This window comes from Protopterus annectens, chromosome 3.part0, assembly GCF_019279795.1.
Source record: "Protopterus annectens isolate FY-2018-M chromosome 3.part0, PAN1.0, whole genome shotgun sequence".
NCBI classification, from domain to species: domain Eukaryota; kingdom Metazoa; phylum Chordata; order Ceratodontiformes; family Protopteridae; genus Protopterus; species Protopterus annectens.
In genome coordinates, this window is record NC_056731.1 from 61,438,014 (window position 1) to 61,451,872 (window position 13,859).

A 13,859-nucleotide genomic window follows, 5' to 3' on the forward strand; every position below is an offset into this window, starting at 1 on the left:
CTTCATATGCCTGGTCAGGTACATACTGAAGGGAGCATTGTACTCTATGATTGGTCTGATAAGGGCAGAGTACAGTGGGGTAATGACCTCTTTGAACCTACATGCCATGACTTTACCTATAAGTTGCACAAAATAAAAGGATTTCTTCACCATTGAGGCCATGTGGTAGTTGAAAGTAAGACTTCTGTCTATGTGCATACCCTGATCCCTGACTACTGAGTCAACTCTTAGGGACATATTATCAACAGGGTAATTAAATGGGCTGGTTGATTCCCAAAGGGCACAATTATGCATTTTTAGCATTGAGTTTGAGACCATGGCTTTGGCACCATTTGTTAGTCAGAGACAGGTCTTCTTGAAGAATGCTAGAATCTGCAGGGGAGTCAGTGATAACTCCCAGCTTGCAAACTTAGCCAGCTATACAACTTCAGTATTTGCTTCCAGTTTAGAGAAATAGATGCCACAAAAAAGCAGGACAAGTACTGAGCCCTGAGGGACACCTTTAGTGACTGGCCTCTTGCTGGAGATTGCCTCGCCTATTTTAACCTCCTGGGTCCTATCAGTGAGCCAACTGGCTATCCAGTGGGTTTTAAAAGGGTTTATACCTAAATTAGTGAGCTTGTCTATAATGTCTGAGTGCAGTATTGCATCAAAAGCCTTGACCAGGTCGAGGTAAACTGTGTGCACAGTCTTGTTTTCATCCATTGCTTTCGTGACCCTCTCAAAGAAGTCCACCAGATTTTATATGCATGACCTTCCTTTAACAAAGCCGAACTATGATGGGTCCAGCATTTGCAGGTTACCTATGCCTTCATTTATCATGTCTATGATGATTCTTTCCATGGCCTCATATATCAGGCTGGTCAGACATATGGGCCTGTGACCTGTAGTTACCCAGATTAGTGGTTGGACCTCCTTTGTGTAAGGGAATGATTGTAGCCATCTTCCACTCTTTGGGCACTAAACCTGACTGAAGGCTCAATTTGAAATGTGATTCAAGTGAACCACAGAAGTCATGTTTCATGCCCTTCAGTAAGCAATGTGGGATGTTATTAGGGCCATCGATAAAGTCTTTTTGTCCTTGGAAAATGCACTGATAACCTTAGTTGGTTGGCAGGATTGTGGTATGCAGTATTTCCTTTCACTATCAGGGGGAGTCAGGGGAGAAATTTGAGCTGAACCTGTTAGCCAAAAGGTTGGTTATGGCCTCTGGTTCAGTGTGGGTCATGCCATTTACAATACGTTCTGCACATTGCTGCTTATTTCCCCTGAGATAGTGAACATAGCTGTAGAAAACTTTGTGGTTGTCCTTTGCCTAATAACCATTTTTTAATGTAGCCTTTGAAGTATTAATTAACCCTCCTAGCTGCCTGTTTAGATTGGTCAGGGGGCTTTTAGTATGTAGGGCTTTGTTCCCCCTATGCTTGGCCAAGATTTGTTTTCTTTTGTTGTATAACCGATTGATCTTGAGATTCCAACAGGGTGGCTTGTCTTTTGATTTTGTCTTATTCTTAATATGAGTAGGCACAGCAAGCACTATACTTCTATCAATATGGCTGTACAGAGATTTTGTAAATAGCTCAGCATATGCTGTGATGTTTGGGGCTGCTTGGAATTTAGCCAAGGCATCATTTTGTAGAGAGGGGTTAGCCTTAGAATAGTTCATAAAGGTTTTTGGCTTTGCTGGGTCCCCAAATCTATTTTAAGTAATACTGCCTTATGGCCAGGTCTGATGAGCAAAGACATTACATTGGGTGAGGTACATCGCTCCTCCATGTTCATGAGTACAAAATCAAGGATGTTTGCAACCATGGTAGGAGAATGGACCAGCTGATCTTGGATATTGGTATTAAAGAAGTTTAGGAATTGCTGGGCTTGTGCATTAGAAATGGTGTAGGATTTCCAGTCTACAGAGGGATAGTTGAGATCCCCCATGAATATCATACTGGACTGAATACTGAAGGAATCTAGTAAACTGAAATAGGTAGTATGGGTTTCCTGGGACATGGAGAGGGCCCTATAATTTGCAGTAATATGGAACAAGACACTGTTTATGGCAACTTGTACATGGACGAGTTCCATTTGCTTGTCTTACAATTCGATCTTTGCTGAGACACTCCACTTTGGTTTGGCATTGTTTGACAGCAGAATATTTATTAACCTGTTAATTCTCCTTGATTGGCAGAAACAGTCAATATAGGGCAAGAAATGCCTTCATAAGCCCATATAACATCAACCACAAAAATACTGGTTATTAAAATAATTCTTATTTCTTTACCGGTAGGGATGTGGTCTACCTCTCAACCTGTTAATGCAAAAAATCTGGACAAAGCTTGACAAAATGGGGGTACAAATAGGGACATATTTTAAATATTGCCCTTATAAACTTAGAAAGTTGCTAAGGTAACATGATTTGTTTTACTATACATTTTCTGAAGGATTTGAAGTCTGAAACTCAAATGTATGTCATTATTTAGTGACTTAAATCCTGAGATCATTCCAATGATTTGCCAAGAAAAAAGAGGAACATGCCAAAAATATGAGCCAAAAATATGGACATTCTGTGAAAATCTGTACAGTTGAGAGGTATTTGATATTTGGGAATGTCAATGTCTGCATGTTCATGCAACATGTATTTTTTTGTGTAAGATAGCAAATCTCAGTTTAAAAGTACTGTACCTTAAACTAAAGCATTAGCCATGTTATAAGGCTGTGATAAAGGTTAAAGCTCAAAATCCACTTTACTTAGTGGCCTTGAAAAACTTTTTGAAAGCCTAGTTTGCTTTGGTTGTAATGAGGGTTTATCTGTTTTTTCTTTGCTTTATTCTAGTTTTGTATGTTAACTTGTTCTCATTGTACTTTATAACAGTGCCTGGGTATAAACACTTCAACTTAACTGTTACTCTAATCATGAATAGTCTTATTACAGTCATTTTTGCAAACCTGGTTTGATAGAGCTTTTATGGGAACATAGATTATGAATGATCACCCACGGTTACCTTCCCGTTGAAGCAGAAAGCCTGATGGGTACAATAAATGTTCAGTGATCTGTGTCTGACTTGCAGTTACAGCTACTTGTCATACGTTTCATTTATTTCAGTAATGGAAGCATACCATTGGACAGTTTGACAAATCCAGTGTGTGTTATGAAAGCAACATGTTATGTACAACATGAGAAGTCTAAAGCACTTACCTTTGGCACAAAAACTAGACAAAGGGTGATGGTGCTGCAGAATATGATGACCAGAGCGACAATACAAAACTGTACATTCGGCTGATCTCGGGTCAGAAAGGAAACCGCTGCTCCTATAATGCACATGATCCCCACATTATATACACTCATTCCTATATACTTGCTGTCATTCAGAGCTGGGATGCTTACATTTCGGGTCTCCCAGGCCAAAAAGCAGCCAAACAACTAAAAGAAATTAAAAAAAAAAATACAGTTTCAGAAAACTTACAACAAGACCACTCATTATTTACTTTGTTTCTGATTATATGTGGTTTCAGCACACCAGATAAGTATGCAATTTATTAATTACTTATTTATTTATATTTGTAAACCAGGTAGATGGCCTGGACTGAGGATTGTATTCAGACATTATGCAATACAATAAGGCAGCAACATGCAAAGAAAAAATATGCTATAACTATAAATAAAGTCAACAGCATGAACAGAAGGAATATTATCATCAAAGTCATCCGGCGAGATATAAGATTGAAGGCATGTAGTAATCATTCATTGCTTTGTTTTACTATTTTATTTTATAACCTTTAAGCTGTAGTTAGGTCATCTGATTTTAAAATTACTGCTGAAAGTCTGAGCCTCGGTCAGCTTTCATGGGAGTAGCAGTAGCCAGTAAGTCCCTCACCCACTTATAAACTTGTCTGACAATTCCTAACAGTTTTTGCTTGGAGTATTACTAATAATCAGTGAAAAATAATAGGATACTGTGAAAACGATATCAGATATGCCTGTGCTCAGTCATTCTAACACTCTTGTAACACTTATGAGTTACTTGGGTAACAGCCTCATAACTTGTAACAGGGACGAAGTATAATCTTCTATTTTTTAGTTATGAATAGACCAGAAGATTCAAATATTAGAAAAAAATGAATACCTCATCTGTATTCACCTGTGTCATTGACTCAGCAAGTAGTACACTCAACTTTGCTGTCAGAAGGTCAAAAGATTTTGGGTTCTACTCTTCCCAGGTGCTAGAATGTACTTTCCATTACTGACACTGCAGTGTATCATAAGGGGGTGTTGCACTGATGAGTTTGTCATCCCTAGGATGAGATTTCAAACCAAGACCTCCTCTGCCTCAGTTGATGGCAGGTCAGGTGGATATAAAATATCGCACTGCATTTACTAATCAGACTAGGAGAATTTCCAGTGCCCTGGCCAGATTTTCCATAGTCCTGATCTCCCCTGAAACTAGGCTACTGGCCTAGCAGGATTATCAAATGGCAAATCATGTAGTAGTTTAGAGGTATAACATAGAGGATTATGCTTTGGCATCTAATAATAAGCAACCTATTACATGTTTGAGACATGGATACCAAGAGATTCACTTACAACAGCAATCAACTAACCAGCTGTAGTTAAGTCCTCTGAGTATTCACGAACATCACAAAAAGCATCAAACAGAACAACGCTTGATTTATTCACAAGACAGATAAAGCTTTCGGGAAAATACCCTTCATCAGTACATAAAACTGTTATAGGTATACATTCTTATACCCCAATACTATAGAACATATGACACAACCATCCAATAAAAAGCCTCAATCAATTAATAATCTTTAAAGTGCTAGTAACATTCTTTTTAAAACGTTTCATAAAAAAACATTCATTTATGTAGAGAAATCTCTGCCAATTATATGGTGACAAGATCATTCTTCCATTACTTATATTGCCTCTGTTTAGCTACTAAAACAGGTTTTATTGTTAATATATTGTTTAACCCAGGATATTTATCTGCTTCTAAAATGGTAATCCATTTATATTTCGCCATGTCTAATTTACTTAAAACTAGGCTACTGGCCTAGTAGGATTATCAAATGGCAAATCATGTAGAGTTTAGAGGTATAACATAGAGGGTTATGCTTTGGCGTCTAATAATAAGCAACCTATTACATGTTTGAGACATGGATACCAAGAGATTCACCTCATCAGTCAAATGAAGCAAAGCTCATGAGTTGAGTCTCTGGCATACATACGGAGAACATGCAATAAAAGTTATGATCAAAGAGAAACAGTCATAAATTCTTTGCAGTGCATAGAGCTTTATTGGCTTCATGTACTTTGAGTTGAAGAAAAAAAAGTGTAGGAGCACAAAGTGTTTTACAGCTTTGAAAAGGCATAAAATACTTAGGATTGCTACACAGACAGTAGACAGATATGAAGTGTCCCTCAGAGAAACTAGCAGCTTTAAAAGCAGTTAGATACTGTTGTACTATACATTTTGTTTAAACAAAGTATCTGACAGGCTTTTAAAGTTGTTTAGCTTCAGCTGGTGCTCTGTGGTAGCCAGCAATGGCAGCTGAGCTTTAGCATGAGTGTAGAGATTAACAATACTTAGAAGTGTTTAACAAAAGCTTGTTATGCACCTTTCTAATGCTGAAGGAAAGGGGAAAATAAAGGGGAGAAGAAATAGGGAGGAATGAATGTAATTGTGCATAGTGACAGAGTTAGATTGCTGACAGAACCTTCTGGGATGAATATATGGGATCCCATCCAGTCATTTATTTCAGGTTGAAAGTTGCTAGGGGTTTACACTGTTCAAAATGTAGTGGAAACTTTTTCCATAAGTGAGGAGGTGCTGCTGATATTTGAACATGGAACTACATCTTTGACAAGTACAGCTGTGTAAGTTAAACTTATCATAACAGTAGATGTTTGACCGATAACTGCTGCAGTAGCCTTAGCTAAATGGGTTATAGCCTTCCAAGGATATAACAGTGGTCAGCTTCCAAAGCTTCAGGGCACCTTCCATACACCCAAACTGTCAGGTAGCTCAAGCTGAGCTGAATAAAATACATGTTTAGGTGCCAAGCCCTTCAGAGCATTCCTGACAGCAGAAAGGGAGGCTGAGCCCTGAAAGGGCAATGTTAAAACCAACAAATAAAAAAACGTCAACAGCCTGGCATAAAAAACACACCAAAAAACAATGGGGCTGGAGGGAAGGAGAGACTACGGCAGCAGTGGTCATTTGAACATCTACTGTTATGGTACATTTAACTTACACAACTGTACTATGTTTATCATAATGAGCACTGCTGGTGTAACCTTAGCTTTATGGGTAGATTACCTTAACTAACTACATTTGGGAGGGGGAAGGAGAAGAGTCCAGGAAGCCCTTGAGAATGGTCCTAGCAAAGTTTTATCTGGACCTACAGAAGGAATCAAGCTTATAGTGCTTCATAAAAGTATGTACAGAGGATGAAGTAGCAACTTTTAGAATCCAACCCTTTCCAAAAAGGCATATAAACCAATGTCTTTGTAGAGTAGGCCCTGACCCTGCTGAGAACAATTTTGATATGGTGAGTATAGTAAAAGATAATAGCCTTAGAAAACCATTTGGAAATAGTCTGTTTTGCCACATTACCCCTTCTACTTACTTTTACAAGAAATGAACACTTGATCTGAAGATCTGAAAATGTTAGCTCTGTCAAGATAGTGTCTGAGTTGCCTGTGGACATCCAAGGTATGGTGTATCTTTTCTCCTTCATTTTTAGGTTCAGGAAAGAAAATAGAGAGATGGCTGTTTTGGCTTAAATTAAACTTGGATATCACTTTAAACATAAAAATAGGAGTAGATCTCAAAGAAACCATGTCCCTATGGAAAGTGAGATAGAGTCGATTCATCATAAGAGCCTGCATAGGTGCCCTTCTTGCAGAGATCAGAGCAATCAGTAAAATTGTTTTCTACATTAAGAACCTCATGTCATCCAGACTACCTGGTCCAAATGGAGCAAGTGTTAGCTTCTCTAATACAAAATTAAGATCCTAAGGAGGGACCACCAGATTTCTTGGAGGCCTCTTATTCAAAACACCTTTCAAGAATATTTTGACATGAGATTCCATTGAAAGAGGAGGATCCATGAGCAGATATGTTAAAATGTCCAGTAAATTAACCATTATAGAGGAATAAGAAAGGCCATTGGATAGTATCTCACACAAATATTACAGAACCAGAAAACAACTAGCCCTGAATGGGTGCTGGTTATGTTGTTGACACTAACTAGAAAACCTTTTCCATTTGCTAATATATGATCTTTTAGTAGCAGGCCTGCTTGCCTTCATTAGAATCATTTGCATGTCCTCAGTAAAGAGGAGCCTAAAAGTAATTAATACCCTATCGACCAAGCAGTCAGTTGAAATTGTTTGATGCTGGGGTGTATCAAACATTCCTGTTCTTGTGTGAGTAGATCCAGTCTGTGAGGAAGCTTTTGGTAACTACCCCTGGCTATTTCCAGTGGAAGGGAGAACCACAGTTGTCTTGGCCAAAAGGAAGTCACCACAATGATCTTGGGGGATTCCTTCTGAATCTTCAGAAGCACCCTGGATATTAGTGGAAAGGGTGGAAAAGCATACAGAAACATTCCTGTTTAATAATAAAAGGCATCTGTCTTTCAGGCCTTCTTGCATGGAGTCCTGGAGATGAATCTTGCCAGTTGATTGTTCAGAGAAGGAAAAGAGGTCTACTTAAGGAACTCCCCAGAGATGGATCAAATCTTGGAAAACCACTTGATCTAGTTTCCATTTGTGAGGGTCTATCCTAGCCCTGCTCAGCTTGACTGCCACACAGTTTTGCTCTGACAGAATGTGGGATGCATGTAGAGTGAAATTGTGCTGTGAGACTATATCCCAAGCTAACATGGCTGGACTGCAAAGGGGGTACATCCTGGTTCCCCCTTGCTTGTTGACATACCACATGACTGTGATACTATCTGTGTCCACTTGAGGAGGTCCTGGGTACCAAAGATGGTTCAGAAAGTCGATTGTTTGGATCAATGAAAGCAATACCTTAACAATATGTATATACCTGCATCTGTCCTTAGTGCCCCATACAACCTGCACTTTTGTCCCTCCTAAAACTGTTCCCCAACCAGTTCAAAGTGTCTGTGGTGACTGACTGCTTTGGCACAGGGAAAGAGAAGAGAAGACATGGATTTAAGGATATCCATTGTTTCCACCAAATGTTTTCCTCTTTTGACAAACACCAGCACTGTGATTTGAAAAGATAAGGGGGCGGTAATGTTGGAACCAAACAGACTTCAAATACCAGTGTATCTTTCTCATTTTGAGTCTTGCCAAGGGTATCATGAGAATCATAGATGCCATGAGACCCAAAATCCTTAGGTATTCCCTTGCAGTGACTGATGTCTGAGTTGAAAACCTTAGAAATAGATCTAAATAAAGATCTATTTTTTTCTGTGGAAGAAAAGCTCTTTGAAGTGAGGTGTCTAGCTGACATCCCAGGAACACAAGTCTGTGTGAACCAGTTGAGAAAGACTTTTGAATGTTCTTTTGGAATCCCAGCTTGTGTAAGAGATTTCTCACCCAAGACAGAGAAAGAGAATGTGAGAGAGAGAGAGAGAGATTTCTGATAATTTGAAAAAGACTCTGCAAAGAAAAATGTGTATACCCTGTAGCCTGCAATGAGGTATAACTGGAGCTAGACAGTTTGTGAACACTATTGTTGCACTGGATAGTCCAAAGAGTAAGGTAGAGAAATGATTATGTGATCCAGGCACAAAATCTTAATAAATGTCTGAAGTCTGGATGAAAAGAGATGTGATGATAAACATCTTTTAAGTCTAGTATTGCCAGGAAACTTGAAAGAGGAAGAAGCGGCAACAGGTTGCAAAGTGACATAATTTTGAATTTGGGCACTTTCACAAACAGGTTTAGGAAAGAAAGAAAGCTTCAGAACTGGACTCCAAATATTTTCTTTCTTTGGCACTAGAACATCCTTGAATAAAAATCCTTTCCCCACCTGTAAAGGAGGAACTAGTTCTATCAGCCCTTGGGATTACATGTGATGAAGAACTGGTGAAAACATAGTCTGATCTGGAGGATGAGGAATGACTCCCTAGAAAGGAAGAATTTTTTCCCACTGCATCTGTAACCTCGATGAATTATTATGAGAACCCATTTGTCTGAAACAATCTGTTGCCAAAGAGAACAATGGAGATTCAGACTTTGTGGAAGAAAAAAGGGGGCAGGATAGGAAGGGTCTGTGTCACAAGGTCTCTTGAATAGACATTCAGATTTGTTGGACTGTCCTTGGTTTTGGGAGGTACAATATTTTTGGAACCTACTTGCCATTTCTTCTTAAACTTCTCTTTAACTGATTTTTGTAATTTTGTACAGACTGTTTATTCTATTTCTTCTTTTTTGTGAGGAGATAGAATATCCCTTGGAAAATTTGGAAAAGGATGGCTGAAAAATCTTAGAGATTCCCTGGATCCACTTGCCCCTTTCATAATACATTTTTGATCACCTCTGCAGCAGAGGACCCAAACACTAAATCTCTATCCAAGGGAGTATTTAAAACAGTTTTTATCATCACCTGGAAGGTTCCGAGAATGCAGCCATGTAAACCGCCTGAAAACAGTAACCATAGCCCTGGAAGAAGTATCAACAGAGTCATACACACACTGCAAACAATGAGTAGTAACCTGTGCAACAGAAGTAAAACCTAAGTTATTTAAAGCAAGTTTTTCCTCACAAGAAAAAAAATGTACATAAAAATTCCTCCTACTTTCACAAATTGTCAGTGCAGACTTTAATGTATGAGCCTGACAATTCAAAATTCTGAAAATCAAAGTTGCAGACATATACAGTTTTCCCCATACCTATCAGTAATTTTCCTATCTTTACCAGAACGAGTAGGATTGGAACTAACTAAGTGGTTAGTAGCTGTGTGATCAACTAAAGCTACAACTGCTGGGTCAGGTTTGGTAATGGTATATAAAAATGTAAAAGGCTAAAGAACTTTATGCATCCTATATGCCTTTTTAGGGCCAGCTGGCTCAGTATCAGGAAAACTGCAGGAAATAACACACCTCCTCTAAAACAGACAGATAGCAGGAATGGGTGTATGTTCAGGAAAATACTTTTATAACAACTCATAGTATTTTCTGTGGGACCAAGTAACATCAGTGTTCCCCCACTGAAAACATTGGCACATTCTAGCAATAGTCTCAGAAAAGAGAAACCCTCAAAGGGAGTACCAGAAACTGAGCTGTCCTCAAGAGTATGAATCAGAAATCTGAGGGAAAAATGTCTCTCTTCCTGTGAAGATTCAGTATCTTGAATCTCTTCAGTAAAAGAGGAATCCTGCTTTCTTTTACTGGGAAGTAATTTACAAGAAGGATTAATAGCCTTAATTAAACCCTGCGTCAGGCCCAGTAACCTACCTCAAGCCAAAGAAAATCAAGGAGGAGTAGATCCATGCTTTGTTTTCTGTTTCTTTTTGACTTTAAAATGGCCCTAGCCATGTTATTAATGGCAGCAGCAGCTTCCCCAGGGATGGGTACAGCATCCTGATACAACAGGAAAAAGTTTGCCCATTGAGGGTACCCCAACAGCCACAGAGGACTTGGCTAACCCCTGGTTCATAGTGGCTGAAGGTGCTACACCAGAGGGATTCAGGGTAAGAGATGGGTGGTCTGAGGTACATCAAATGGTCACAGCAGAGACACATACTTGCAGCTGAGGCAAGCAAGCTGTGGTGGAAAAGGCTGTTTGCTTATTTTTTCTTTTTGTGGCTGGAAGAAGGACCAGCCGTGGGACTGTATGCTAAAAATGGTACCTCATTCCCTGAGAAGAGGAGCAACAATTGCTGATAAACAGTAACAATCCACAAATGTTACTTTTTGTACAGAAAAACACAGTAAAAAGTACTAGAGTAGCCCCACAAAAAGAAAAATAAACAATTTCTACACAGAAAAAAAGTTTTCAGTTACTTTCTGCTACTTTTAAACTGACAGAAAAAAAGCAAGCATGCAGTTTAAAAGTATATTATATTCTTGAGACAGTCCATCCATCCATCCACATCTCCTTTTTCCTCTTTTAGCACATTGGGTGAGGGTATCACTTCAGCAGTGATAATCATCTAGAGCCAAGGTTTACACCACTGGGTGGCTAGCCTTGCTACTGTTAAAACATAATATTCCTAGCTTTAAAATAACTTTCCTAAAAAGAAAAGTAATAAAACATGAACAAAATTAAGAAAATGGAAGTTTTTCTCCCCAAAGGGAACTTATCTGCCAGCAAAGCCAACCTTTTTTCCTTGAAAGCCTCAGAGGAGTGCAGTCTTTGGTGGCAGTAAAGCTTTGAATGGTTTTGCACCCATCTTGTCTTTTAGTCAGCTCAGTTCAAGCTGCCTGACAGTTTGGTTGTGTAGAAGGTCCCCTGAAGTTTAGAAGCTGTCCATCTGGTATAACCTCGGCAGGGTATACATCATACAGCTAAGGCTACTGCAGCAGTGATCAAGTGACAACTGATGGTCATTTTGCCCCCAATAAGTAGGCATTTCTGGCATATTATCTGTTTGGGCTGTTGACTCTGTCTGCCTTACAGGCAGTGCCTTTTTAGCTTGGTGATTCCTTTTACCAGCATATACACATGTGGTGGTAGAAGGCAGGGATGTTGGCGTATCGTTGTGACTAGTGGGTTTATGTAATATGAGACTATGTATTGGTGAGGTGGCCTATCATGCATCAATATATATACAAGTACAAATTTTGCATAATTGCATGCCATTCTTGGCAACTGTATGGCCTAACCTCCTTTCTTGGATTTTGGCTTCCTATATCAACTAGTGCTGTAAGCTTAACTGGGAGTTAATGAGAACAGACACCTTTCTCTGCACAGACTCAGATACCTAGATGGCTGCATCACTCCGGTCCTGTGAGAATGATATCAGCTCTTAAAAAAAACACAACTAAAATTTAAACAAAACAGCAGGACAAGTAAGTATTCCAATACTGCATTTAATTCATTGACCAAGCTAGGCTGAATTTCACATGGCTCATTCAACTTATCATACAACTCTCTTCTCTAGTTAATTTGGTAAAAAAGCCTTTCTACTTTCTCAATTCCACAAGACATGCCTCCCATTAAAATCTGTTATTAGTCTGGTTTATTCAAATAGGTTAATAATCCTTTGGTGTTATAGTTACTCTGGTGCCATACATGGATAAAGCCCTAAGTATGGCTAAGCTGACTGCTGTGATGGAGTGACAGTGAGGGGTGGGTGTTGCCATCCATGGGGGAAAGGTGGTGTGTGGGCATCTCTTTTGGTGGAAGCTGGGGAAATTGCTATCAGGAGGACTGTCCATAAAGGGGAAGTACTGTGGGGGGCATGGCTAAGCTGCCATGGAGGAGGAGAAAAATATCACATGCCCCTATTGCACTCTTGTCCTGGGCTTCATTACAGGAACTGCAGTTGAGGGGTATAGAAAGAGAGTATGCCATAAGATATCTCCCCAGCTAGAAGTTGGACAGTGACCCTCCAAGATGTCCTCTGGATCCTTGCTGACCCCAGCTCAAATTCAGGCATGCGACTGGAGGAAATTTGGGGTGCTGGTAGACCCAGAGAAGGATGTGGGCCACTTGGACAGCTGTCAAAATGACAGTAAGGGAAGACAAAATGGCTAAAGAAATCCTTGGATGTTTCATTTCACTATTTCAGATTAAATGAGATATGTTTTAGCTTGTCATTGTTTTTGTTTCCAAAAGCGACAAAGAAATTAGCCACATGACTTAGCAACTTTTGTTTTACATATCATTTTATATCACTCTTTTTTGATATTTCAGTGTTTACTATTAAAAAGATGAGAAATAATGTGATATCATATGTTAACAGTCCATGCAGATTCAAATGAAAGAGAAGCTGTAACCAAATGTTTCAAACATCTCAGAAAGGCAAATGTGCACCATGAAGTGTTTGTGAAACAAATCACGTTAGTGAATGTATGAATGTTTAATGATTATTTTAACTGGATTGTTAACCTGAAATGACTGCCCTCATGTGGCAAATGCTAGTGATTCAGGATTCAATGTTTGTTTCATAAATTTTATAATTTCTTTTACTATGTTACAGAGATTTTAAAACAAAAATTGCCAGGGTCTCCTGCAGGTGTTTATATCTGATCGGTATTTAAGCATTAATTACACATTTCTCCTGGTATAATTGCCAACCCAACCTTCTAGCCATTACTTTATGAAATCCTTCATAAAATGAGATTGCACATTTAAAATAGTCAAGAAAGTCATACATTTCTGCACAACTTGACATGCCATGCAGACATATATGTTGACATGCCTTCTATAGCACAATCAATATTAGGGCACATAAGTCTCAAATGCTCCATTTTCTGTAGCACATTCTGATATCAAGCATTTCAGCTTTGGGCACTTCACCAATCCATATGGAGCAATGACCATGACAGCAGACTGGCACTAAACCAGTGCAAGGCTAACATCTTGAAGAGTGTCTTTGATCTAGCAGTCCAGTGTGTGGCACTGTTAAATGCCTTCATCACCACATCAAAGACTAATTCACTGATGGTGGACGGTGTTATTGTTGTGTCACTGGTTCAGCAATTCAGTTACTGGTATCACTAGATGTAGAGCTTTTTGACTGTCTATTCCACACTTTAAGAGGCACTGCTCCACTGTTTGGAAACTGAATATTGGAGACTTTGGATAGAACTCTGATTTGCCCTCTCTTCAGTTCTAGACATTTATCCACAAGTACACACACACACACACACACACACACACACACACACACACACACACACACACACACACACACACACACACACACACACACACA

At 39.2% G+C, this 13,859-nt stretch overlaps 1 protein-coding gene across 2 annotated transcripts in view; it reads right to left on the bottom strand.

Annotated features, from left to right (window-relative positions):
- Positions 1-13,859, bottom strand: part of GABBR2 (gamma-aminobutyric acid type B receptor subunit 2) — a 3,943,409-nt gene that overhangs the window by 100,394 nt on the left and 3,829,156 nt on the right. For both annotated transcript variants that reach the window (XM_044064587.1, XM_044064586.1), the window contains exon 15: positions 3,194-3,418. In XM_044064587.1, the coding sequence (XP_043920522.1) occupies positions 3,194-3,418 (225 nt within the window). The remainder of the gene's footprint in view (positions 1-3,193; positions 3,419-13,859) is intronic.